The 23,951-nt window shown below is 49.1% G+C and overlaps 6 protein-coding genes across 6 annotated transcripts; 3 read left to right on the top strand and 3 right to left on the bottom strand.

The window, feature by feature from the left end:
* Positions 1–559: 559 nt before the first annotated feature.
* On the bottom strand, positions 560–2,313 carry N7519_002717 (amidohydrolase; the record flags this gene model as incomplete). The annotated part of the gene is made up of 2 exons (XM_057289495.1): positions 560–1,077; positions 1,140–2,313. 2 exons carry the CDS (start codon positions 2,311–2,313, stop codon positions 560–562), a joined length of 1,692 nt encoding a protein of 563 aa, XP_057150697.1.
* A 2,181-nt stretch (positions 2,314–4,494) lies between these two features.
* Positions 4,495–5,980, top strand: N7519_002716 (uncharacterized protein; the record flags this gene model as incomplete). The annotated part of the gene is made up of 3 exons (XM_057289494.1): positions 4,495–4,582; positions 4,642–5,019; positions 5,100–5,980. 3 exons carry the CDS (start codon positions 4,495–4,497, stop codon positions 5,978–5,980), a joined length of 1,347 nt encoding a protein of 448 aa, XP_057150696.1.
* Positions 5,981–6,587: 607 nt separating this feature from the next.
* Positions 6,588–7,396, top strand: N7519_002715 (SDR family oxidoreductase; the record flags this gene model as incomplete). Its single annotated transcript, XM_057289493.1, has 2 exons — positions 6,588–7,162; positions 7,225–7,396. 2 exons carry the CDS (start codon positions 6,588–6,590, stop codon positions 7,394–7,396), a joined length of 747 nt encoding a protein of 248 aa, XP_057150695.1.
* A 1,170-nt stretch (positions 7,397–8,566) lies between these two features.
* N7519_002714 (uncharacterized protein) lies at positions 8,567–9,450 on the bottom strand (the record flags this gene model as incomplete). Its single annotated transcript, XM_057289492.1, has 2 exons — positions 8,567–9,141; positions 9,204–9,450. 2 exons carry the CDS (start codon positions 9,448–9,450, stop codon positions 8,567–8,569), a joined length of 822 nt encoding a protein of 273 aa, XP_057150694.1.
* Positions 9,451–12,014: 2,564 nt separating this feature from the next.
* On the bottom strand, positions 12,015–16,612 carry N7519_002713 (ubiquitin-binding TORC1 subunit KOG1; the record flags this gene model as incomplete). The annotated part of the gene is made up of 5 exons (XM_057289491.1): positions 12,015–12,204; positions 12,265–12,602; positions 12,664–12,997; positions 13,055–16,095; positions 16,157–16,612. The coding sequence occupies 5 exons, from the start codon at positions 16,610–16,612 to the stop codon at positions 12,015–12,017; spliced, it is 4,359 nt and encodes a 1,452-aa protein (XP_057150693.1).
* Positions 16,613–18,657: 2,045 nt separating this feature from the next.
* N7519_002712 (putative cell polarity protein (Tea1)) lies at positions 18,658–23,268 on the top strand (the record flags this gene model as incomplete). The annotated part of the gene is made up of 4 exons (XM_057289490.1): positions 18,658–18,915; positions 18,979–19,375; positions 19,435–21,257; positions 21,289–23,268. The coding sequence occupies 4 exons, from the start codon at positions 18,658–18,660 to the stop codon at positions 23,266–23,268; spliced, it is 4,458 nt and encodes a 1,485-aa protein (XP_057150692.1).
* Between the last annotated feature and the right edge of the window lie 683 nt (positions 23,269–23,951).

Below are 23,951 nucleotides of genomic sequence, written 5' to 3'. Positions count from 1 at the left end.
TCGAGTGCAATTAGCAGCACTATGGCTGGTTGAAGAAAGTCGACAAATGACAGCCAACAATAGGCAGGGAAAGTCAAAGCGAACAACAAGACGAGATACAGAGACAAAGGGGAGTTCAAGTGAAGTCAGTCAGGTGGAGAAGGGGAAGTGAACTCATGATGTGGATTATCTAACCCCGGGTCAGTGACGGCATACCCGCCGTGTCATGTGTTGTAAGCCTGAGGCATGATTTGGCCTTGACTCAAGTCACATGACCCTATTAACCATACAACCTTGGGATGGAAGATGATACCTACCTGGGTAGGTCATGATGGTTTGGAATGATATAATCAGTTTTTGACCTCGATTATCCCTCTACTGGTTTCTCAATATCATTTTACAATACCACATAGGACAGTGACGACTCTGTTGGTTTCTGGCAAGAGCTGCAATAGTATCTTACACCTGCAATTCGTGCTGCGCAGACAGTAAAGGTTCACATGCCATCGTTTATCCATAAAGGACAGGTCGACAGTTGGTTCAAGACGCCTCGTATTACAGGAGAGACTTCGAAATCCATTCACAACCTGCTATTTGTGACCGAGAGAACCGCACCAGCCTCAAATTCCTTGCAGTCATAGACCAACCGCCCTTCGAACCATGTTTTCAACACAGTCGCCCCAGAAAAATTTCCCTTGCTTAAATCGCGGTCTATAGCGATAAAATTTGCTTTTTTCCCCACTTCTAGGCTGCCGGTTCGGCCTTGCGCTCCAACCGCTTCCGCGCCACTAAGTGTAATGACTCGGCACAAAATCTCACCACCTCGCTCCTTTTCAGATTTACCAAGTTCCAAAGCGGAGCTTTTGCGGCCACCTGGCCAGATCTTCACCTTCTCGACAATAGCAGCCAGTGCATCGAAAAGGCTTGGAGTGTCCGGCAAAAGCCAGTCCGAGCCGATCGTCATGTGGGCACCTGTTTCTAGGACCTGATTGAAAGGCCATTTGAAAAGGTGTGGTATCTCATTGACAATTGGTTCATGAAAGATGGCAGGAGACATTTCGGCGGTGATGCGGCTTTTCACGAAGCGAGGAATATCATCTAATGAAACAAGAATATCAGTCGGCCAGGCGGTTCTCGGTCATGATAGCCGGTAGACTTACCCTCATGAACCGCACTACAATGTGCCAGCTCATGCCGCGGGCCACCGGGGTTTCTCTTTCGAACTCTTTCCAAGACGTCCAGCGCTCCACGAGCAGATCCCTCTCCTGCAACGTGAAGCTTACAGGTCATACCTCGCGCATCATATTTGGTCACTGCCTCCTCTAAAAATTCCCAACCAATTACCATGTGTTTCTGCTCCGGACGTCCCTGTGCGTCAAGATCGCACTGGGTAAATTGTGGCGGTAATGGAGCGCCGTCTAGCCATAACTTGACGAAATTCGTGTGCACATGTTTGCTACGGAAGCCATTTGCCACATCTAGCAAGGCCGCTAGACTATCGCGAGGCTCCATGGCGAATGTCTCCGGTGCACAGACAATATGAGTGTATACATCTAAATTGAGACGGTTTTCAAGCTCCAGCTCTCGGATGGCATGGAGGTACAACGAGTTGGCGGAGGCCTCTTGACAGGATGTGATCCCATACTTGAGACACATGCGTACTCCAAATTCCAAGGCACGCTTCGCGTGAGACAAGGGCGTAATGGGGAGCTTTGAAAAGACCTGACTCATGGCGCCCTCAGCCACTTCTCCAGTGAGACTTCCGTCGTAACGGCGAACGTAAAAGCCACCCGGAGGATCAACTGCATTGACCGGGTCGATTCCTGCTCTTCCCAATCCTGCAGTATTCAGAAGAAGTCGATGGCAAGAAACTTCTCGCACAAGTACGGGCGTAGTTGGATATATGGAATCCAGATATTTGCGATCCGGAATACCATCTGGGAAGAAACTAGCTTGATAGAAGTTCCCAATCACCCAGTCTCCTGCGACATTGTGATATGAGCAAGCACATACACCGTCTTGCAGTCGTTGACCGATATCGCTCGCGCCTGAATCGATGCCAATGGATGACTCATTCATAGCTTGCATGCTGGCCAGCAGCAGATGGGTGTGGGCATCGTGGATCCCTGGCATGATAAATCGTTGACCAAGATTGTAACGGATGAGGTTACGCGAGCTAGCAATTTCGAGGATCTCCTCTTCGGTGCCTATTGCTTCGATGATTCCAGTCGCCGACACAATAAAGGCTTGGGCCCATGGCTGGGTGGCGTTGACTGTATAGACCTGGCCATTGTAATAGGCTACCGAGTTATGCGGACTTGTAGAAGAATGCATATCGATACAAGGGAAGACAATATAACCAGGACCAATATACGACGGGGACTGCTTTTAACGCTCAGCTCGGTTCACGAATCTGCGTCACGTCGATATACCCCGCACATTATTGCCGAAGTGGGCTTGTGGGCGGAACAACCAAGCAGGTGTTTCTTCATAACTGAACAAGAGTCGTGACATTCGGGCTGCTAAGCGATGAGAGTGGGCAAGGTCCGACTCATTGCCAACGGAAATAATTCCGGCTAGACCTCGCCAAACGCGGGTTTGGGTTGGGTTTCCCTTTGGCTTACCCGAGGGAGGGTAACCTATGGGCAACTTAAAAACCTATCATATGAATAACTTCTAAGCTTGATGACTCTGTTGGGAATTACGGCACTTCAAGAGGAATATGCCTGATCCTTCAAGCATCAGGAGCGTTCATCCTACCAAAGTGCTCGTTTTATGAACATTGACCAATCCTATCTTAGGGTTAGTTTAAGAGAACCCTTCTTTTATAGCATCTCTCTTAGTAAACGAGCGAGATCAGACTTGAACAACCTCATGGTTCTTGACCAATCCATGCTTCCCAGTATTCATCGTACCATTTTCTAACAGCCTCATCTAATGTGATTTTATTCAAGCCTTTCTGTGCCTTTGAGTGGGCGACCCAATTTAGTTTTGTCTAAGCGTTGCCCAGAAGATATTGTCGGTTACATGAGAGGTCATAAATACGGTTTATTCGGCTGTGCCATCCATCTGGCAGGATTATCTTTGTCAATTTACACCACCATTACCAAGCAGAGAGCCCTATAGTCGATTGAAGTATTATTCCACGGCGGCTCTAACGCTTTCAAGCATTCTAGCACCTGAAGATTGCTAAGATAGCTAAGACGCCTCGAGACTTCAATCTTCAGTTTGGTAATCCGCGTTTCCAATTATTCGATATAAGACTGATACTCGTTCTCCCATTTCAAAACTTCGTCCACCAGTGGAGGTTCCGATGTCTTCAGATAACCTCTCACGTATGGGTACATATGTAGTTATTGCGAGACAAAAATTGATCAATTAAAGACACTGGAACAAACTCTGCAATTCGTACAATGTCACAATATATTAACAAGATAGCATGGTGCATATATAGGTCTTTTGTTTGGGCCTCTTTTGGATCTCGCAATAACAGTCATATATCGTAAATTTGATATAGGTTTAATATCTCTTCCAAGGTTCTCGATCCAGAGCTGCCACCGCCGATCATGCCATCATTGCTGGGCGACTACGTAATCCACCGCCTTTTCAATTTTGATTTGGATTGCGTTGTCAGTTTTTGCATACCTATATCGTAGACTACTGTAGTAGTTGATTGCACCATCTAGTACATGCTACGTACGATTTAATATTATATCAGGGCACACCCACGAGATATTTTTGGACTTTACGATAAACCTTGGAAGCTTCCAAAGTTGTCTCCACTTACCGTATATGGACTAGCGCAGGGAATTAGTACCCACCCCCGGAACATCTATGACGTATATGGCCTAAATAGGAACTAGCGTATATTGCAGGAATCATTCTAGAATCCCTTTGCCTTGTATACTTCCACTCATGGCTTTTATAAAAGGAGAAGAATATAAAGTAGATGGGCTATTCCTATAAAGCCATAAGAGCTAAGCTTCCATTGCCCATGGCATAGCAATCTCAAACTCGGAGAATTATTGGCACGAAAGTCTGGAAAACCCACTTAAGATGAAATCACAGTCGGCGTATGGTCGTGTGGATCTACAACCTATCCTTGCAAGGTTTGGCTCAGTGGCGTGCTTGGTCGTAGATCCGGGACATGACGATGGATGACATTGATAGCTCTCCTCATTTTCAGCCAAGAATATTTTTCCGTATGTATAAACCCGTTTGGGACGTCAGGAAGCCGTAAACGGGGCAGTCAAAGAGTTCTGATCCATGTTTCATCAGTGATTGTAGTCGTGGAACCCCCGCGTTATGGCGTCACTCAGCCCCCGCAAGTAGGGATCTACTTGTGACCTGACCAAGACAAGCAAAGACAGTATAAGCATATAAACTCGCTACCAGAAGCACTTTGTCTTTCAGTTGTTCCATAATCGTACAACAATCTGACTCAAGCAAACTATTCAAACGTTAACAAGTCTTTCCAATTCTTTTACCCTACTATCACAGCATATTGCCTCCATCATGTCGAACATCCTTCACAAAGTCAAGGATGCCGTGACCGGTCATCATCATGATGCGTCTAAAACATCCAGCAGCAAGGTTGTTGATGGTTCGTTGTTCCTAGTAAAAATCCATTGTACTATGATGCTAACAATCCTGTTTATATAGATGCCCGGGATACTTACGGATCCTCGCACAACACCACGGAAAACGCTCCCAGCAAACACACTTCTACCGGCCAAGGCTCCAACACTTATGGCTCTGGCTCTGGTCCAGGCTATGAGGCCTCGTCCACTACCGGTGCTGGAGGCTACGGCACTGGTGCTAGTACTGGTGGCCACAGCGCCGGCACCGCCCAAGACCCACGCAGGGGTCCAATTGACGTCGGCTCAGGAGCGTCCGGGAACTACGGCAGCAAATCTGATAGCTACGGATCTAACACTGCTGGCGGCTATGGCTCATCCAACACTGGCTCCAGCACCAATGCTGGCCCCCATGACTCCAACCTAGCCAACAAGGTTGATCCCCGCGTCGATAGCGACCTCGGTAAGTTAAGCTTGCCATTTGCTGGCTACCTCGCAAAAGCTATATGCTAGTCAGACATCTAACATGATATACCAATAAAGACAACCGAGGAAAGCACGCTGGAACTACCGGCTCTAGCAACACATACGGCAGCAACGCTGGCCGCCCTTCCAGAGAGACCGGTTATGGCTCCAGGGACACCTACGGCGGCACCGCTGGCCGCTCCACCGGTGGATATGGCTCTAGCGATACCTACCGCGGCACTACCAGTCACTCTTCTGGACAGACCGGCTATGGCTCCAACGATCCTCTTTCTAGCAGCGACAAATACGGCAGCAACACTGGCCGCTCCACCGGTGGATATGGCTCTAGCGATACCTACCGCGGCACTACCAGTCACTCTTCTGGACAGACCGGCTATGGCTCCAACGACCCTCTTTCTAGCAGCGACAAATACGGCAGCAACATTGGCCGCTCCACCGGTGGATATGGCTCGAGCGATACCTACCGCGGCACTACCGCTCACTCTTCTGGACAGACCGGCTATGGTTCCAGCAACCCACTGACTAGCGACACGTCCGGTCACTCTTCTGGACAGACTAGATATGGCTCCAATAACCCTTTGGTTAGCAACGACAACTACGGCGACACGACTGGCCACTCTTCTGGACAGTCTGGCTATGGATCGAGTAAGCCACTGTCCGGTAGTGACAACTATGGTAGCTCCACCGGTCACTCCGGTTATGGCTCTAGCAACCCTGTGTCAGGAAGCGACAACTACGGCAGCAGTAACACTGGCCGCTCCACTGGACAGTCGGGCTATGGCGCCAATGACTCCTACAGAGCCGGTGCTGGTAGCAGCTACAACAACCAGACCTCAAACACTGGGAAGACCAGTGGTCCTCACGGTTCCGACGTATTGAACAAGCTTGATCCCAGAGTTAACGAAAAGGATGCTCTTGGCAGCCAGCGCAACTACTAGGCGATTTATGAGTGATGTTATGAACTTTCTCTATGCTGTATTCCTAGCTTTTCTTTAGTGTTTTATGAGAATGACTCAGAAATAGCATTATCCTTACCTCAATACGTCCAGATGGATCTTAAATCTGCCAGCTAGGGTAAATTTCGAAGATATTTTCCAAAAAGATTCGGCTCATGCCTGGTATTTATATGGTTCTCTTTTCTCTAACACAGATAAAGAAGTGATCTTTCAACAACTGTTTCTTTGGCATCTCTTCCTAATTGACATTGTTAGACATCACCTATGTACTGCAATTCTATGTGTATAATTAAATTACAGATCCATGCTTAGGATTGTCCACAGACCCAAATCGGGTATCATCGAAGGCTTCCTGTTTCTCCTCTGTTTCCGGTATTTTTCTTCCTTTTTTTCTTTTTTTTTTTTGCTTTGTCACTTTTCGTAATTATTCATGTCGCATTTGTCAGATCTATCATGTTATTAGAAATCGCAGCCTATGTACCTAGGTCCCTAAGTACCTAAGTACCATCGGCATACATATATAGGTGGCCGCGCTTCATCTGGTCTCACTGTCGCCATACCAACCACCAACAAGTCTACCATTTCTACTATGACTAACACCATCTATCTTATTACGGGCGCCAGCCGCGGTATCGGTCGTGGCCTGGCCGAAACATTCCTCGCTCGTTCCAACTCCACCGTCATCGCGGCTGTCCGGGACCCCGTCGGTGCTTCATCCCAGTCCCTGCAATCTCTCCCCAAGGGCGAGTACTCCCGTCTGATCGTGGTAAAGGTCGACTCTAAATCTCCCACTGACCCGACCGCTGCCATCGAGACTCTCCAGAGTGAGCACGGCATACACCACATAGACGTGGTAATCGCCAACGCCGGCATCAGCGAGGATTTCTCAACTGTGCACGAGGTGTCTATCCCCGTGCTACGCGAGCACGTCGAGGTCAATGGCTACGGTCCTATCTACCTTTACCAGGCGGTCTACCCGTTGCTTAAGAAAAGTAAGAAGCCCACGTTTGTGGGAGTCGGTAGTCCGATAGGCAGCATCGGCGGCATGGAGCAGCGCCCGTACCCATGCGCAGCGTACGGCCCTAGTAAGGCCATCCTACACTGGATTGTGCGCAAGATCCATTTTGAGAATGAGGAGTTTGTGAGCTTTGTTGCGGATCCTGGGTAGGTGCCTACTTCTCTTTTCGAACAGTCGTTGCGTTACAGGCATGTTAATGAATATGCAGCTTCGTTCAAACCGATATGGGCAATGACGGTGCCAAGGCCGTCGGCCTCGAGAAGGCCTTCCAGACGGTCGAGGAGAGCGTCGGCGGTATCGCGAAGACGATCGACGAAGGGACGAGGGAGTCGGTTGGCGCGCAGTTCCGCGTGTGGGACGGATCTCAGTTTCCCTGGTAATGGGGAAAGTTTTGAGTCATCTTTTCTGCTCTGGTCTAGATATCTCCCTCTCACTCTTAGCTAGTCTTCTCCCTTCAAATACATTGCACAGAAAACTGCTTTGCCTGATCTGTCTTCCACTGTATATCCCACCAGAAAGGAAATTAGGTTCCGAATCGGACGATGAGATTAGATTCTGAAGGACTAATTTGGTACACTTCTAGTTTTATCAACACGCTTTGTCTAGTCTATTCCACTACGATCGACACATACGCCCATTGTCAGCCATAGTCATACATCACTGCCCACGACACTGTGCTGGTAGAACAGATCTTTGGGTCGTACTTGGTGCCGTAGCAATTCTCCTTTCGGGTTCGCAGCATGAAATTAGTCTCGTCAAGGTAATCGCCGCTTTCCGGATAAGCTTGCGCAATTACGACTTCAGCTTATTGGTCAGCTGTAGCTCGCTCTCGACTTCGATGGAGCGAGGCAGGGTGCAATTTCCAAACCCAACACCTTCGCCTATAACTCTATAAATATATCTTTTGTAAATCTATAAAAAGAATACTATATATAGTACGATTAAGAGGGCTTTCTTATAATACTATTTTTAGATTTTTGTGATATAGAGAGAGCATTAACAATAGCGCCTAAAGGGGGTATGGGAATAGCTTCAAATTGTGAGCGGTGGCTATATCATATGATCGATACTTGCCCTATAGCTAGTAATGGATAAAGTCATTCGAGTATCATATGATTTACTATGAATTTACTGACTCGCCACAGCGATCACCGATGAGTTAGTCGAGGGCCCGAAAGACGGTGTCACTAAGAAGGCGTATGGACCGGTTTTGACTGGGTATCTGGCACAGGTCGGGGTTGTTGAGGGGGGGGGGGGGCAAAAGACCGTTACCAACGCTGATAACTATGTCTGGTTCGCTACAGCGATGTGCCTCAATGGAGTTGATTGGTCTCGGGTTATAGCGGGTAAGAGGGTCCTGAGACCCCTTATTCGAGGGTCGGTTCTGCTAGAGGATGGACATGGGTCATGGCGCACTTCCCTACGGGGTAAGGCTGGAAACGAAACGATTGACACGGACGGTATGGACATGGACGGAGATGATTGCTCTACATTCCCGTGGGACGAGTGAGTTTTTATTCGGTTCGTACGGTACGCTATCTACAGTAGCACTAAGTATAGAGCGCATCTCGGATATCCTCAAAGTGAGCGTGCCACGTCTCATACCCGACCATTCCAAGGCTCTTCAAGTCATCAATGAACATATTTAGTGTCAGCTGTGGCTTGCAGGATTTGCCTTTATCCTCTCTCACCCATCGTACGGTCGTCTTGTAGAGCTCTTCCGCCTCCTTAGATTTCCACTCTATAAACCATGCGAGGCGTTGACATTGCACCCCTTGGTAATTGATCTCCCCCGATAGCCAGGCGACGTTGTGACTGAGAATCCCGGACATCGGATTAGAAGGCTCTTCATCTCTCCCATAGAAATTCAACAAGATAGGTAGCTGACGCTCTCGCTTCTTTTCAGAGTCCAGTGTGTAGATAGGAAAGTAAACCATCCAGACTTCGTGGATTTGTCTTGGATCGGGATACATGGGGAAGCCCGCGTGTATCATCTTGCCAATACAGTAGTCAACTCGATAAATGGAATAGACAGTATCACTGTATTGGTAAAGTGTCGTTTTGGCGTTGCCAGCAATTCTGCATATTCTGTGGAAGTCATTTCGGTGTGTTTCTGACAACCACTCTTCCAAGGTTGTGTATGCATTTGTCAGCCTCTCTTCTGTTTATCTTCATTCGAGTCCTTACGAATGATAATCCATAGCCTGTGGGGCAGTTCGAAGGGGCATGCGAAAGTGATATGGCGACATCCCTCGAACCCTTGAATCTCATTCAGAGAATTTCTCCAGTTCATTTGCTTTACAGGTGACATCTCAGAAAAGTCCAAGTCCAGCCATTCGATTATGGGACCAGGAACTCCCTGGCTGCGAGTTCGGTCGATATCTGGTATTCGGTTGGTATCGGACGGCTTGGTCTGACTTCTTGTGGTCGGCATGATTATGTCTGAGGATGTGGAAAGGCGGATGGGTTGGTGAACTTATTTCTGCCTGCAGTCCCATTCGGGGGTTCTAAAAAGCGGAAATACGGTAGTAACACGGTACATAGTAATTCCGCAATTGGTCGTACAATGGTATAACGTGCGTTGTTGTTGATGAAACGGTGTTAGTAGTTGGTATAATACGCTGCCGCCTCTAATACTTATTCGATGGTATAATACGTATTTACAATGTATTAGCTGTTTTAGCGTATTAGAAAGTTAAATACGTATTCTGCCCGCGGGCTCTAATACCTACTTTCTACTATGAATATACTAAGCATACTGAGCATGATACTACCTAGTTAAGCATGATGCTGAGCATACTGAGCATGAGTATACTACCTATATCTCTTTTCCCAAGGTCGTAGTAAACCAGAACCAGAGTATAAAGAGATCTGGTGAGGACTAGTATTAATTTACCAAGGTAGACCAGTAAGAGAGTTGCGGTTAAATAATCTTTAAGGTATATAATAGACATAATTGGCTAGATAGTGTACCTAGGTAGTGGTTAAACATAATACATAAACTTAGAAAGTAGTACTTAGACTCTCTAGTAAATTCTCCCCTTCGTCCGACCCGAATACATACATTATTTCTCATACTGATTTTACACTGTATCTATATTCCATGGGTAATGAAGGCGCCATCGGGCAGTGGACCAAACTAGCGTAGGTAGTAGGATAGAAAGTTGGTGGAAGTTATCTTATTGGCCGTATAACGGCCCGAGGGATTGGACAAATTTATATAGAGGATAGTAGCTGCAGGAGGATGCGGATATTCGCGAGCGGTGCCGTTAACTAGGCTAGTCGCCTGGACGGTGAGCGCCGACAGAACAACCAGGTAATCGGCCATAAACAGCAGCATTTCGTGCCATTGGCGGATGTCTCCCCAGGAGACAGATGGCGCCATCGATCGATGAGAGGCTCAGACTGGCTCCGCTAACCACCCCGGTGTCCGAATGGGCCTGGTCCGTCATGGATATGACCTCTCCATACCTACGTAGGTTCCTGGACCTCCACCACTCAGGGCCCAGTGAGGGGACGCGATTAGATGCACCCCTGTTGCTATTATTACCTAGGTAAATCCTCCCAGCAATCCCAACGCTCCCGAGGTCGGACTGTCACCTACGATTTGTAATCCGTGTTAGTTGACAGCCTCATACGCAGCGGATGTCAATGCCGAGGTGGAGAGACTCCCGCCGTACAGAATTATTAATTTTATTAATTCCTATCTTCAATAAACTTGTAAAAGAGGGGTTGCATTAATCGCACTGATGTCGTGCCAACAATCACCGCCCCCGTGGCACCACACGTGAGGCCATATTGTACTGTGAATCATGGCACACTGGAATCATAGAGACCGTTACAATCAGGTGTCCATCCACTATGGCATGCAGATTATCCTAGAGCTTCTGGCGCAGGCCACCGGACTACATACTGCATATGGATGCACGTGACCACCTTTGCCCTCACTTTACCTCTTCCCAAACAGACCTAGTATACAATGTCAAGGTTATACATCAAATGACATAAATGCAAGGGGCCTTTTTAAGGAAATGTGATACATACTGATCTTTGCTATTCCTTTGGTTATCGCATACTTGTGTTGTAGGCTAATGACTAGAAGCCAAGATATATAATAAAAAGGATATCGGATAAGACATCTTTATGTTGACTTAGAGAACAGCTTTAGTATCGTGTCTAAGTAAAACTTTAAGTTATTCAAGGCCTCCAGTCCGTCATGGCCTAGGACAAAAGCCACATAAATGGTCGACAAAAGCTATAAATACGAACGAGGTCAAACAGGACCACAAAGTGGGTTTCATGACCCTTTTGGACTAAGCCTAGAAAAAAACGAAGAAACGGCCAGTCTATTCCGCACAGTGAGCACACGACACTCTCATGCTGCCCAGGTGGAGTATCCAGCTAGACTACAGTGCGTGGCTAAGGTTCTCCCGCACTGCATCGAGTATATCCATTACGCCCCAAGCGAGTCACACCATAATATTAATGCAATTGCCTAGAGTCCTCAAAAAGGATGAAAGAAGAAGAATAAAACCAAGTTCCGCCGCCAGTCAAAACAGGACAGCCGCCGCTGCTTTGAACTATTTCACAAAAGTGAGGAGAGCACGAGCATTCCAAACATTATACTTTATTCCGTCTGGCAATCAAGCACCCATTACAACAAGATATCGTGCTTAATACTGAAGTAGACAGACAAGACAAAAGGGTAAAAAGAAGTTGATAGACCCGAAATAGGGTACACTGTCTCACATGCAGTAGAATAATAGAAAATCGTCACGAATATCAAATGGTAGTGAAGCAACCCTGAGGGAACAAAAACCAACAATGCGGAGCCATCAATGTATGGTTGATCAAGTCAATCGCCAAGACGCCGTGTAGATTTGTTCATCGGGTATGCGGATGCATATTACAGAAAGGGTAATATTAGGACAGGAGAAAGAAACAATGCCATGAACCTCACCACACGGAGGTATCATGAATCTCAAAGCCAAGTTGGAATTAGCAGGACACGAGGTTTACATGATGGTCATTCAATGCGGCACAGGCAAGCACAGTCCGGTGGGGATGGAAGGCAGTGCTGGCAATGGGCGAGGATCGGTTGTGATGAAGGAAGCTCGAGTATGGCTCGAACGTAGAAAGATAGGTACCGTCCACGTTGAAAGTCTTAACTTCGTGACGATTTGTACCCCTGCCGCATGTTAGCTTGGAACAAACGAAATATCAAGAACTTGCGGCGGAGGAAACGTACATGCTGAATACAGGAGCGTGCTCGTGAACACTCAATGTCCGCAGGGTATCTTTGGTGGCATAGATGGTGGAGATCGGGTTATCCATGCGAAGATCCCAAAGTCGGACCTCACCGTTACGGCCACCTGATATCAATTCTCGTAGACCACCACGCTGCATATGGACATTTGTAATCCACTGCTTGTGCTCACGCCAAACTTTGACCATGGATGTGGTTGGCTTCAACCGTTGATCAAAGACTCGGACAGCACCGTCACCGAAACCGGCAACGAATATGTTGCCCGCAACTTGGTCAGACGTCAAGGATGTGATGCAAGAACCCGATCGTGCCGGAATGTCCTGTTATTGAGCATTTGTGAGTAACACGATATATTTGTGAGACCAGACATTGAAGACTTACGTTTGTGCACACCTCAGTAGCAGCATTCCAGACACGGATAACCTTCACATCACCTGCAACCAGAGCTTTGCCTTGACCTTGCTGCCAATCAAGCACAAGACCTGCGTTGCGATTGCTTGGAATCAGCTCAGGGAGGGCTCTGAAGGCTGTAACCACTTCAATATCCTTATTAGTCTCGTAATGGCGGAAAAGCTTGATTACACCATCAGAAGATCCAGTCATAAGCAATGCCTGGTCGTCCTCATTGATGTATCGAACTTCGTTGATCTTTGATCCGACCGGGTTGCCGTTTGAGAATTGATTGAGGCGTTTGTGGCTCTGCCAGTCCCAAATTCTATGTGAAACCAATTGTTAGAAGGACATGAAGAACAGGTGACTTATTGGTACTTACGCAATTGTATCCCGGTCATCCGCGACAGCAATGTGATCCTCGAATTGATGGAAGCACATCTTGTGGGGCTGGCTACCGTTCGATAGCAAAGCAACCGAGTTATCCCACCTGCTTGCTCCAGCTTTCCCTTTGAGGGGTTGGGTCTCGGCGATGATCTTTTCGTTGCGGCCGCGTCTCCAGAGACGCTGGTTGTAGTCGGAGCTACCGGGCTCATCCGGCTCGTTGGGTTTCATCTGGGGCTCCCGGAAATACTTAGAAATGGTAAGTAAATGTAGGTAATAATAGTGGTGGGGCTCGATGGATTCAAAATCCGGTATTACCTCAGTGGACCAATCCAGGAATCTACTCTTTAAAGGAATGACCGGCACGACGTCAGAGCCTTTGGGTTGGAACCCTCGGGAGGTGGGAATCGGAGCCTGGTGGTATGCTGTCGCGGGAGCAACATGATCATTTCCTTCCGGGGGCCGGGTCCACTCAGGAGGGGCCCGGCCGCGTGGGGTAATTGTCATACGGCTGGTTGAAGGTGAAGGGGGGTTCGAATTATCTGAGGATGGGTCTCCTGTTGCTGAATTACCAAAAGCAAGGTTCTTTAGGGAAGCAGCGACGCTGGCAGTTCGCCTAAAACCCAAAGAAAGGTAACCTTCTTGTTTCGAGGGTGCTGCTCCCGATAAAGGAGGCGTTGAAGGTGGCGCAGTCTTCTTTGCTTCAGTTCGCTCGCGAGGTTGGAATTTCGTCAAGCCTGTGATTTCCAGAACCTCGTTCTGAAGCTTGTTAGCGAGTGGCGCCATTGGAGATTCCAACAAGGCCAAGTGGATATAATCAACGATAACGGCGGCATCCTGGGCGATGTCGGGATGAGGATCAACTGAGAGAGCTAGCAGCTGCTTCCAGATAGTTCCGAAAGTCGTGTTGCGAGACAGCTGGGTGTGTTTCGCATGAGAAACCAGCGCCCCGGTCTGTCCTTCGGAGCGACTAGTCCGAGAGTTTTCGCTCTCCCAGCGATGGGACAGGGCCCGCTTTTCTTCCTCAAGCTCCTCAAATGCTGCGACCAAAAACTTGTTTTGGTGGCGTCTGACGAATGTCGAGAAGAATACTAAAAGCTCCTTCCTAACGACCACACTTCCATCGGCAGACATGGGCAGGACCGCCAGTGCCAAAGTCTCCTCGATTTGTGCAACTTGGTCTGTCAGATCTGGAATCCCCAAGAATGTAGTCACAGCGTGAAGCATAGCAGCACGAACTTCGGGTACGGGATCGAAATTCAACTCGCAGAGCCTAGCGGGGGCTGCACATCGAATGCCCATCCACTTCGCTTCGGGGAAATCGCACCAGAGCATACTGAGACACAGACAAGACCACTGTCGTAGCAAGGGATTTTCCACATCGCCTAGATGTCTGAGGCATGAATCGAACAACTCGCCAGAGAGGCAGACGTTCTGTCCCTGGGGATAGTTTTTGCAGAAGATTGAGACTATGAAAGCACACATGGCCCGATGTTCGCTGGCGTTTCCCACAGGAATGGGCGAAGAAGGATTTAGAATCGAGATAAAGTAGTGGATGCCGTTGTCTTTGAGTAGATCGTTTTGTACTGTGTGGTCGACTGCCATGATTCTCGCCCAAATGAAAACCATAACTGGTTTCAATTCCTGAGCTGCTGATTGCAGCAACTTGACAACATAGGGGAATATGCCAATGCTGAGTGCAAGGTGGACAGCCCACGGTCCGAGGTCCAGGAATTTGCTCAAAAGAATCAAGGCCCGCAAACGGTGTGCCTGACTCAGGAGGACTTGGAGGACAATAGGAAGCTGATCAGGTGGATTCTTCTCCATGGGACCGGACGAAAGGTATACCTCAAAAGCAGTGAGTTGCTCAGCGAAGAACGTCGAGTGCTGGTACTCGTATTGCCGACGTCCTTCTTCTTGATCAATGAGAGCAGGTAGCTGAGATAACACCATTTCGACTGCAAGGTCCCAGCTTTTCCATAGAGGGTGATGATGTGTGTCCGGCAATTCGGGCGAAGAAATCGGATGGCATTTGTAAGTGCGCATGATGCGTTCGCTGAGCAAAAAGTTGCGGAAAAGAGCGGCGACCATTAGATCCTGTCGGAAGAGCTTTTTAAACAAAGCCCGAGGTAAGGTGTTCCACGCAATTGTATCGGTAATTGCAGTGAAGATCCAATTCAGTTCCCCAAGAGGGCTTCGACGATCTTGGAGTCGACCGGGAACTCTGAAGTCGTCAATGGAAATGTTCGTGCGCAAAGGGTTTTGCAAGATGAAGAAGCGTAATGCAATTTCAATCGGTGTTGTCAAGCAACAGGTGAATAGGTCTGCAGGTAGGTCGGGATTGGTCGGAAGGGACTCCGTCTTCTGGCACGCAGCTAGGAGGATACAGTCACCATAATTCTGAATGACGGCATTTGGGTCTCGTTTCTTAGTTTCAATATTCTCTTTCTCATGCTTCTCCACGAAAGTATGGAAATTTTGGACAATGTTGCCCGCATGTGAAACATCGAAGACAAAAAGACTAGGCCCAGCTAGCCAAGACTGCAGATCATACAGTGGGACAGGTATATACTGGGTATAATTCTTGTTGAAGACCCAGATTTCACCCGACTGAGTTGGCAACGGCACTCCATGTCCATTGTAATGTAGAAGCACCCGCTCGTCCTTGGCATTTCGGCGAAGTGAGATGCAGAATTTCTTGGTCTCATCAACTGATGGATCTAGATACTGTTTGTACCTTGTCCGAAGACTCAAAGTCTCGTATTGCTCCTGTAGCTTCTTGCCGATCTGCTCCATGATCTTGTTTTGACCACCGCCTGTGGTAGAAGTCGGATCTACCCAGCATTCAAGCTTCGATGTTGGGTTGGTCTTGACCACATCGGGAGGGTCGACTCCAATGTTCAGACAGATGGCCAAAGCCGCAGACACAGTTTTCAGGCGATCCTTCATGCGCCAGTCCTGACTTGGCCAACTCCCAACTGGGTCCCTGGGAATACCGTTGGTCTCATGGCGTTTCTCGGTGAAATACATGTAGAAGTTCTATATTCAGCGGGTATTGTGTTAGCTTCCGGAAACTCACGATCAGAGTGGTTGTGCTCACCGAATGCAAGATCTTGAGATATTCACTAGAAGTATATTCTTCCTGCCACCCATGTCGCATAGCGAAATCTTCATCGTCATCACCTGCCACTTTATCGAAGGTTATCCGACTTGGTCCATAGTCACTTCTGGCTCTCTTCAGCATAGCCGGTCGGCTACTCTCCGATCTCCGAGGCGATGGCCGGCGGGGTGGGATCTCCCCATTGGCAGTGTTGTCTCCCGATGAGCTGGTTGGGCGCCCGTGTGGGGTTAGTGTGGGCTGCTTGTGTTCAACTTCTGTGAGTGAGCGATGATGGCCAGTCAACGGAGCTGGAGATCTTTCGCGGGTGGGAATCGTAGTCTCTAACTCAGGACCAAACGCCACGCGGACCGATTTATTCGGATTGCGACGTGAAGCTGTCGACCCGTTGGTCGTTTGTTGTGAGTTAGGTTCCATATCGGTAGTGGGATCCCTCATGTTGTGAGATCGCTCATTGTGTTACACGAGTATGGGGGAAGAGGAAGGGCTGGAACGTATGTCGAGGCAGGCTGCGAGTATCCCGGCTCGGTCACCGGTCACAACCAGTGAGGTTCGTTCGCAAGGGTCTGGATGTTGTCGACTGAAGCCGGGGAATAGACCGATGATGAAATGGTCAGGGTGACCTTGAAGTCGGATTTGTAGTGGACCAGACTAATCTCAAATTGCGACTGCCCTGGAGATATTCCAGGAGCGCAAAGAGAGAGCTCAGCGCACAGTCTATGGATTCTGGTCCAAAGATAGCTAATCTGCCTGGTCTAGAGCGGATGTGGTCCGGAAAGGCGAGATGGATGCGGAAACACAGATATTCCGGGGATTACTCAGAATGATGTCTTGGCGAGAAGTATACACTCAAAACTATATGCGGCATATATTGTGAGCCTCAAACGTATCAATCTACAATATCACTGAGGCAATCATGACTTGCACATGGTCAATAGCTCTTTATTCCCATGCAGTCAGTTTCAAATGCCTGTATATGGACTCTATACATCAATATCACAGAATCTAATGATATGGAGTTGTCCAACGCGGGCATGGGCATTGGTTGCCATCACCGAGTATGTATAAAGTGAAAGTCCATCTGCCCAGTGGGATGAAACCACTGTTGGTCAGCTATTTATTTTCTAAGCAGCATATTTTGTGAGCATTTGCTTTGATCCAAGAGAGACATTTTATGGTTGGTGATGTCTAAGACAGCAGTTAGGGGATACAAAAAGTTTCACCCCAGGAAGGATGGACATCCAAAATTCTGACACGTCGATTCTTATACAACATAGCAAACCAAACAAAAAGCTCAGATATATGGCATGGAGCCAATGATGATAGAATACTGCAAAAGTACATCAGTGTCAAAAAGTTCATCCCTACAATAACCCGGGAGCCGGAAAACGAGAGATCGTCTACTCCGTACTCCATAGATGGATTATTTTGATGGGAACCCCCTTTCCTCTTGGATCTATCAGCGTCAAACCGGAAGCTCTACCCTTTTTTTTAGTAAGGTATTTGAGAGTTGACATTCATCCCACATGCCTTACAATGTTGTACAGCCTTAAATCTGTGATCAATCAGTATTTCTTGCACATTGTGGGGTATGGATCGCCGTGTGGAATTGGGGAATGCAGTGTTAGGATGAATTGTCATTGGACCTGCAGTTGTTCACACCGTGGCCGAGTCCTCGGACCCGCGGCATATAGCAATTTGGGGTGTGATAGTGTGATAATTAGGGTTAACAAGCCTGTGGATGGTATTTCAACTACAGAGTAACCCTTGAATCAAAATACTCTGAAGACTTTACATTGCTGTGAAACCTTTTTCTTTGTTTACTTTCTGCTTCTGAAATACTGAAATACTAAGGCTAAAGACATGTCGATATGCTATAACGGAATGTGAAAACCCCCTCCGTTCCTGGAGGCTGGTGAAAAGAGACTGGGAAAAAGGAATGAGGGAGATAGTACCATGTCAGTATGGAGGACCATATGTAGAAGACAAGCATTGAATTAAAATATAGTGATCTTTAAATATTTGAGTACTAATATGCCCCTGAGTATGCACGTCCAATGAAACTAAGACTAGTTCGACTTAGAGCATCTCCGGGAAATTGAAACGGCCATCTCTTCCATCTTCGCTTTTCCTCTTTCGCATTTCCACCTCCCCCTTTCTTGCCTTGGCTTCAGCCGCTTTGATTTGTTTTCCAAGTCCCTAGTGCGAATGCTTCTGTTTAGAGGCCTCCCCTGCCCACATTTTTTTTTTGGGGGAACGCTGAGCGGCTTGTGCATGGAACGTTTTTATGGTTCCAAGTGGTTCCTGGTTCCCACTTCACTTCTAAAATAGACAACCCCCCTATCTCTTCGGATTTTCCACTTCATCTCTCGGGACGACGCCATTACTTCGATTTTCGGGTGTCGGATCGAGTCCGCACCTCGGCGCAGCTTGGCTTTGCGCCAGATCCCCTGATACGACCGACTACGACCACATAAATCACGATGGCGTTTCTGTTCAAATCGAAGAAGAACCAGCAGAGTCAGCAGCCGGCTGCACTCCCCCCGGCGACTAGAAATGTCCACACCTCCGAGGGAACTCCATCCACTGGATCTATAATGGCGAATGGGGTCAAGGGGGATGGCACGACTTCCCAGACGCCAACCCCAAGCGGTAGCTTCAGCAACTCTCTGCACTCGGCCACAAGCCCAGCAAGTCCCGACGCAGTACGGCCGCGGCAGAGAGCGGAATCGGAATCTCAGGTGGGTATCTGTTTCGAGATCCATTCGTCCTTTTTGACGAGAGAAATCTAATATCTACGACAGATGCAAAGACCCCAGCAACCACCTAACGGGATTCCCCCTCCAAGTCCAAATTCATCCCTTTACCCATGGTCGCAACGCCGTTTGAACTTCTCTTCACCCCAGACGAACCCGTTTCCTCGCTATGGAGCAGCAATCAATTCGGTGGCATCCAAGGAAGGAGACATATATATGATGGGAGGCCTGATCGATGGATCAACCGTCAAGGGTGATCTATGGATGATTGAAAGCAGTGGCGGCGGCTTGAACTGTCTCCAGGTTGCGACAGTATCCGAAGGCCCCGGCCCCCGAGTCGGTCATGCTAGTTTGCTCGTGGGGAATGCGTTCATCGTGTTTGGTGGTGATACCAAAATCGACGAGAATGACTCACTGGACGACACTCTATATCTTTTGAACACATGTAAGTGTGGTATCGGTATATTCATGTTTACCTTGACTCTGACTCTTTGTTTTTTTCAGCTTCCCGCCAATGGTCCCGCGCTATCCCTCCCGGCTCTCGACCTTCCGGGCGTTACGGCCACACATTGAACATTCTAGGCTCTAAACTTTACGTCTTCGGCGGCCAAGTGGAGGGCTTCTTCTTCAATGATTTGATTGCTTTCGACTTGAACCAGCTTCAAAATCCGGCAAATAAATGGGAGGTTCTGATCCAGAACAGTCACGAAGGTGGGCCTCCACCAGGCCAAATTCCGCCAGCAAGAACAAACCACACGATTGTCAGCTTCAACGAGAAGCTATTCCTATTTGGAGGTACGAACGGAGTGCAGTGGTTCAATGATGTTTGGTCTTATGATCACATTACCAACATCTGGACCGAAATTGATTGCGTTGGTTTTATCCCGGCTCCTAGGGAAGGCCATGCCTCTGCTTTGGTCAACGATGTGATGTACGTGTTCGGAGGTCGCACGGATGAAGGAGTGGACTTGGGAGACCTGTCAGCTTTCCGCATTTCGACTCGACGTTGGTACTCCTTCCAAAACATGGGCCCTGCGCCTTCCCCGCGATCTGGTCACAGCATGACCGCTTTTGGTAAGCAGATCATTGTGATGGCGGGTGAACCGAGCTCGGCCCCTAGGGACCCCGCGGAGCTTAGCATGTCCTATATCCTTGATACTAGCAAGATCCGGTACCCCAATGATTCGCAACCCGGAGGACGCCTTCCGGACCCAGCGACCAGAAAGACAAGTATTGATAAACCGGGTATCTCGTCTGGGCGCTCATCTCGGGAGGCACAGAATGCCGGCCCGGAACAGCAAATGCGACGGGGCCCAACGCCATCGCGTGAGAGCATGATACAGGGCACGGCTGCTAATAGACCAGGGGAGTTCGGCCCTAATCCAAATTTGGGACCTGGGTCTAGACTGCCACGGGCATCAATTGCTCAAGCTCCTGCTGGTCCACCGCCTCCTGGACAAGCACCGTCTCCTGGCCCTCGTGGCAATGGCCCTCCAGCTGGTGCGAACCCTCGTAGCAAAACCCCGACCAAGAATGATCGCGGGTACACACCAACTGCTGATAGTCGCGTAGCGAACGACGAGCGTGGCGAGGAATCACCAATCATGAAGGAAGGCCCACAGGATTCCCAGGGACCTCCATCAGCTGGTCGCCGAACTCCAACACAGCACCAAAAGCCATCAGCCAAGGCTATGGAAGCCGGCGAGGCAGCCCCGTTGATCAGCGCCCCAGGCCGACAACGGTCGCTCCGTTCTCACCGACAGCGCGGGTCCGTTGACAGTGGGGAGGAATCGATCCTCGGTCGGCAGGCTAGCATCGAGGGCTCAATGGAATCTCGAAGCTTCCGCAACTCCAAGACTCTTGGTGATGAGCCACGGTCTCCTCGACTTACACCCCACCAAGAGGCGTTGATAAAGGAGCTGGAGGTTACCAAGGCCCGAAATGCCTGGTATGCCTCAGAACTCGCACTCGCAAGAAAATGTGGCTACGTTCCCAATGCAACCAGTAGCCCCGCGCTAGACGACCGGGCCAATGAGGCCCTGAGCGATGAGGATCGTCCGCTGGTTGAAGCCTTCTTGGCTATGAGGGCAGACCTCAGCAAGATGCAGGCCACTGTGGATCGACAGGCTGCCATCGCGTCTAAACGGGTTGCTGAAGTGGAACATCAACGCGATATGGCTATCAATGAAGCCGCATATTCCCGGGCCAAGCTCGCTGCCCATGGTGGTAGTCAACGGGGAACCCCTCAGCCCGATGCTCCTCGGGATGGAGATGATGAGCGACCTACCGACATGGGACGTCGTCTTGCCCTCGCCTTAGCCTCCCCTGTCTGAGTTGAAAGCTAAATTGGACGCGCAGACCACCGAGCTTTTGCAGGAGCGTCAAGCCAAGGAACTTGCCGAAGAGACAAACGAGGCAACCCGGAAACACCTGGCAGAGCTTGAAATGCAAAGTAATACTCTAGAAGCAGAAAACTTGCGCGCTGAGCTTCATCGAGCAGAGGCTCTCTCTAGAGAAGAGGCCTTCCTGCGTGCAGAAGCAGAAGCCTCTCTTCAACAACTCACCCTAGACAAAGAAGAATTGCTGGCACAGATTGAGGATTCCTCGACCCGTCTAAAGGACTTTGATTCTAGCTTTGGTGGTCTTCGAGAGGCCGTTTCTGCCTCAGCCGCAAAGACAGCTCTCGTTGAGAAGCAATTCCAAGAGGAGCGGGAGCGCCGCGAGGGTCTGGAGAGAAAGCTTCTCCAGCTCCGATCGGAGCACGAAGAACGTACTACTGAACTGGAAAACATTACTCGTCGCCTCCGAGATGCAGAGGAGTTGGCAGAAATCCACGCCAAGGAAGCGGAAACCCACAAGATTGCCTTCGTATCTGGGCTCGAACGCGCATCTTCTACAGACTTGGATAATCCGTTCCGGTCTCGTGCTGACCAGAGAGTCGCCGCTTTGGAGGCCCAGATCGAGCGGTCCACCACTCTAGCTAAGGCAAACCAGGCAGCCGCCAACGCAGCCTCGGACAAACTCCGGCGTGCAGAGGAACGCATTGCTGGCCTTGAAGCATACCAGGAGCAGGCTAGCCGTGAAGGCTTGCAATTGCGCCGACAACTTCAGACTGCCATGAAGGAAAGCCAATCGGCCGCCACAAATAACCGGGACTTGAAGACACAGCTTGAGTCTCACCAGCGAGAGGCTGGAGCTTTGGCGGTTCAGCACGCCGCTTTGAAGGATCTTCTTGGTGAGCGTGGCATGAACAGCGACGCCAGACGGTCCCCTCGGCTTGAATCCCCCGGGTCACGATTCGGCACTCCGGAACAAAGCCGACTACGCGAGCTTGAGCAACAACTCTCGGCTAGCATCAAGGCTCATGACGACCTGAAGAACGGCTTCGAAAGTCGCGAGCAGGAAGCCGACCGAGCTTTCCGAGAGAAACTTGAGCAGCTTGAGAATGATTACCAGTCAGCAGTTCATTACGTGAAAGGTACTGAGAAGATGTTGAAGCGGATGAAGGATGAGCTGAGTCGGTATAAGACTCAAAATGCTAAAATGCAATCTGAATTGGATGTGGCTCAGAAGAGCCTCGAGAATTCAGACAGCCAGACATCTTCTTCGGCTGAGTGGGACGCGGAACGGTCCCGTCTCGAGCTGTCGATGTCCGAACTTCAAAGTCGAACTTCATCATCTATCAGCAGTCTTGAGAGCCAGATCACGCAGCTCAAGCAGGATCTCGATCAGGCTACGACTGAGAAGGAGTTGTCGCGAAGTGAACACGAACGTCTTAAGCAAGAGCTACTCACAGCTGCCGAGAAAAGTCGTTCTGAGCTGGAACAGCTCAAGCAAGAAAATACCCACCTTGAAACTCGTGCTTCGGATGCAGAGCGTAAGGTCAACATGCTTCTCGAGCAGGTTCAAACATCAGTCGGTCATTATCGCCGTCAATCTCACCTTGTGCAAGGTTCCAATGGAATCTCGCGCACACACAGCAACGCCTCTAGCAACACAATCAGCCGAGGCAATGGGCGGGCACGAGCTGATAGCAATGTCTCGCAGGACTCCACGTTCCCTGATAATCGTGGTTCTATGGCTCTGGACTCACTTGCCAACGAGTTGGATGCTTTGCGTACTCACTGGGAGAGCACCAACCGCAATTACCGTCTGAGCAGCCAGCTGGATCTGGATCGGACTCCCACCAAGGATGCTAGTGAGGGACCCGCACTGATGAGTGACAGCTTGGCAGAATGGAGGAGGAGACTGGACGATGATGACAGGGCTGGGTTTGATGTGCAAACCAAGCCATTGAGCACTGGAGCTGCACACCCCGAACACTCCAACGTGATCTAGAGATCTTGCCCTCCATTGTTGTTCTACGACCATGTGCCCTAAGATATGTCAATTTGCACCGTTTGAGCGTTCTGCGCGTGTATTTGCAATACTTGTTCCTTTTTTTCCTCGTTGTTTTCCCACTCTCTTTTCTATGTATGATGTGTGCTTTTATCATCTGTGTTCCTTCTCCGCCGATGCACGGTGTTATAACACCTTTTCTGTTTCGCCATTGCGCTCAATTGTTCCCTTCCCCCCCTCCTTCTTGATTTTGTTTTTAACCCCCCCGGCTGCCCTTTTTATACCCCGGTTTTCTGATGTTCATTGGACTCTGGCTGTACCACTAGCATATTCCACGCGGATTCCTTGTTCATCCATAGTCAAAAATCGTTCTAGTTGCCCTGTGGAGGCTCTTCATCTTTGACCAATACCATTATGACAAGGATATCCTGAAGTTCAGTAATTCCGAGACCCAGGTGGGAATGATGACCTGTCATCAGCCCGATTCGATAGGTATAAGCTTACTCCGCGGCGATGCCATTTCAGCATACGTAGAACTACATACTCGACAGCAATAAATTTTGATTTCCATCACAGTAACCAGTTGCAAGCATGATAGGTACTGCACGTACTGCATGTTTGGATCTAATAGACTGAGGCGACTTTCCCATTGAGGAAAATCGCGCATAGTGTAGTAACTGGTA

The sequence above is a fragment of the Penicillium mononematosum genome (genome assembly GCF_028829835.1).
Source record: "Penicillium mononematosum strain IBT 11891 chromosome Unknown utg000002l:1.0-8112719.0:1.0-8118358.0, whole genome shotgun sequence".
Lineage (NCBI taxonomy): Eukaryota > Fungi > Ascomycota > Eurotiomycetes > Eurotiales > Aspergillaceae > Penicillium > Penicillium mononematosum.
This window is presented reverse-complemented; position numbering and strand designations above follow the sequence as displayed.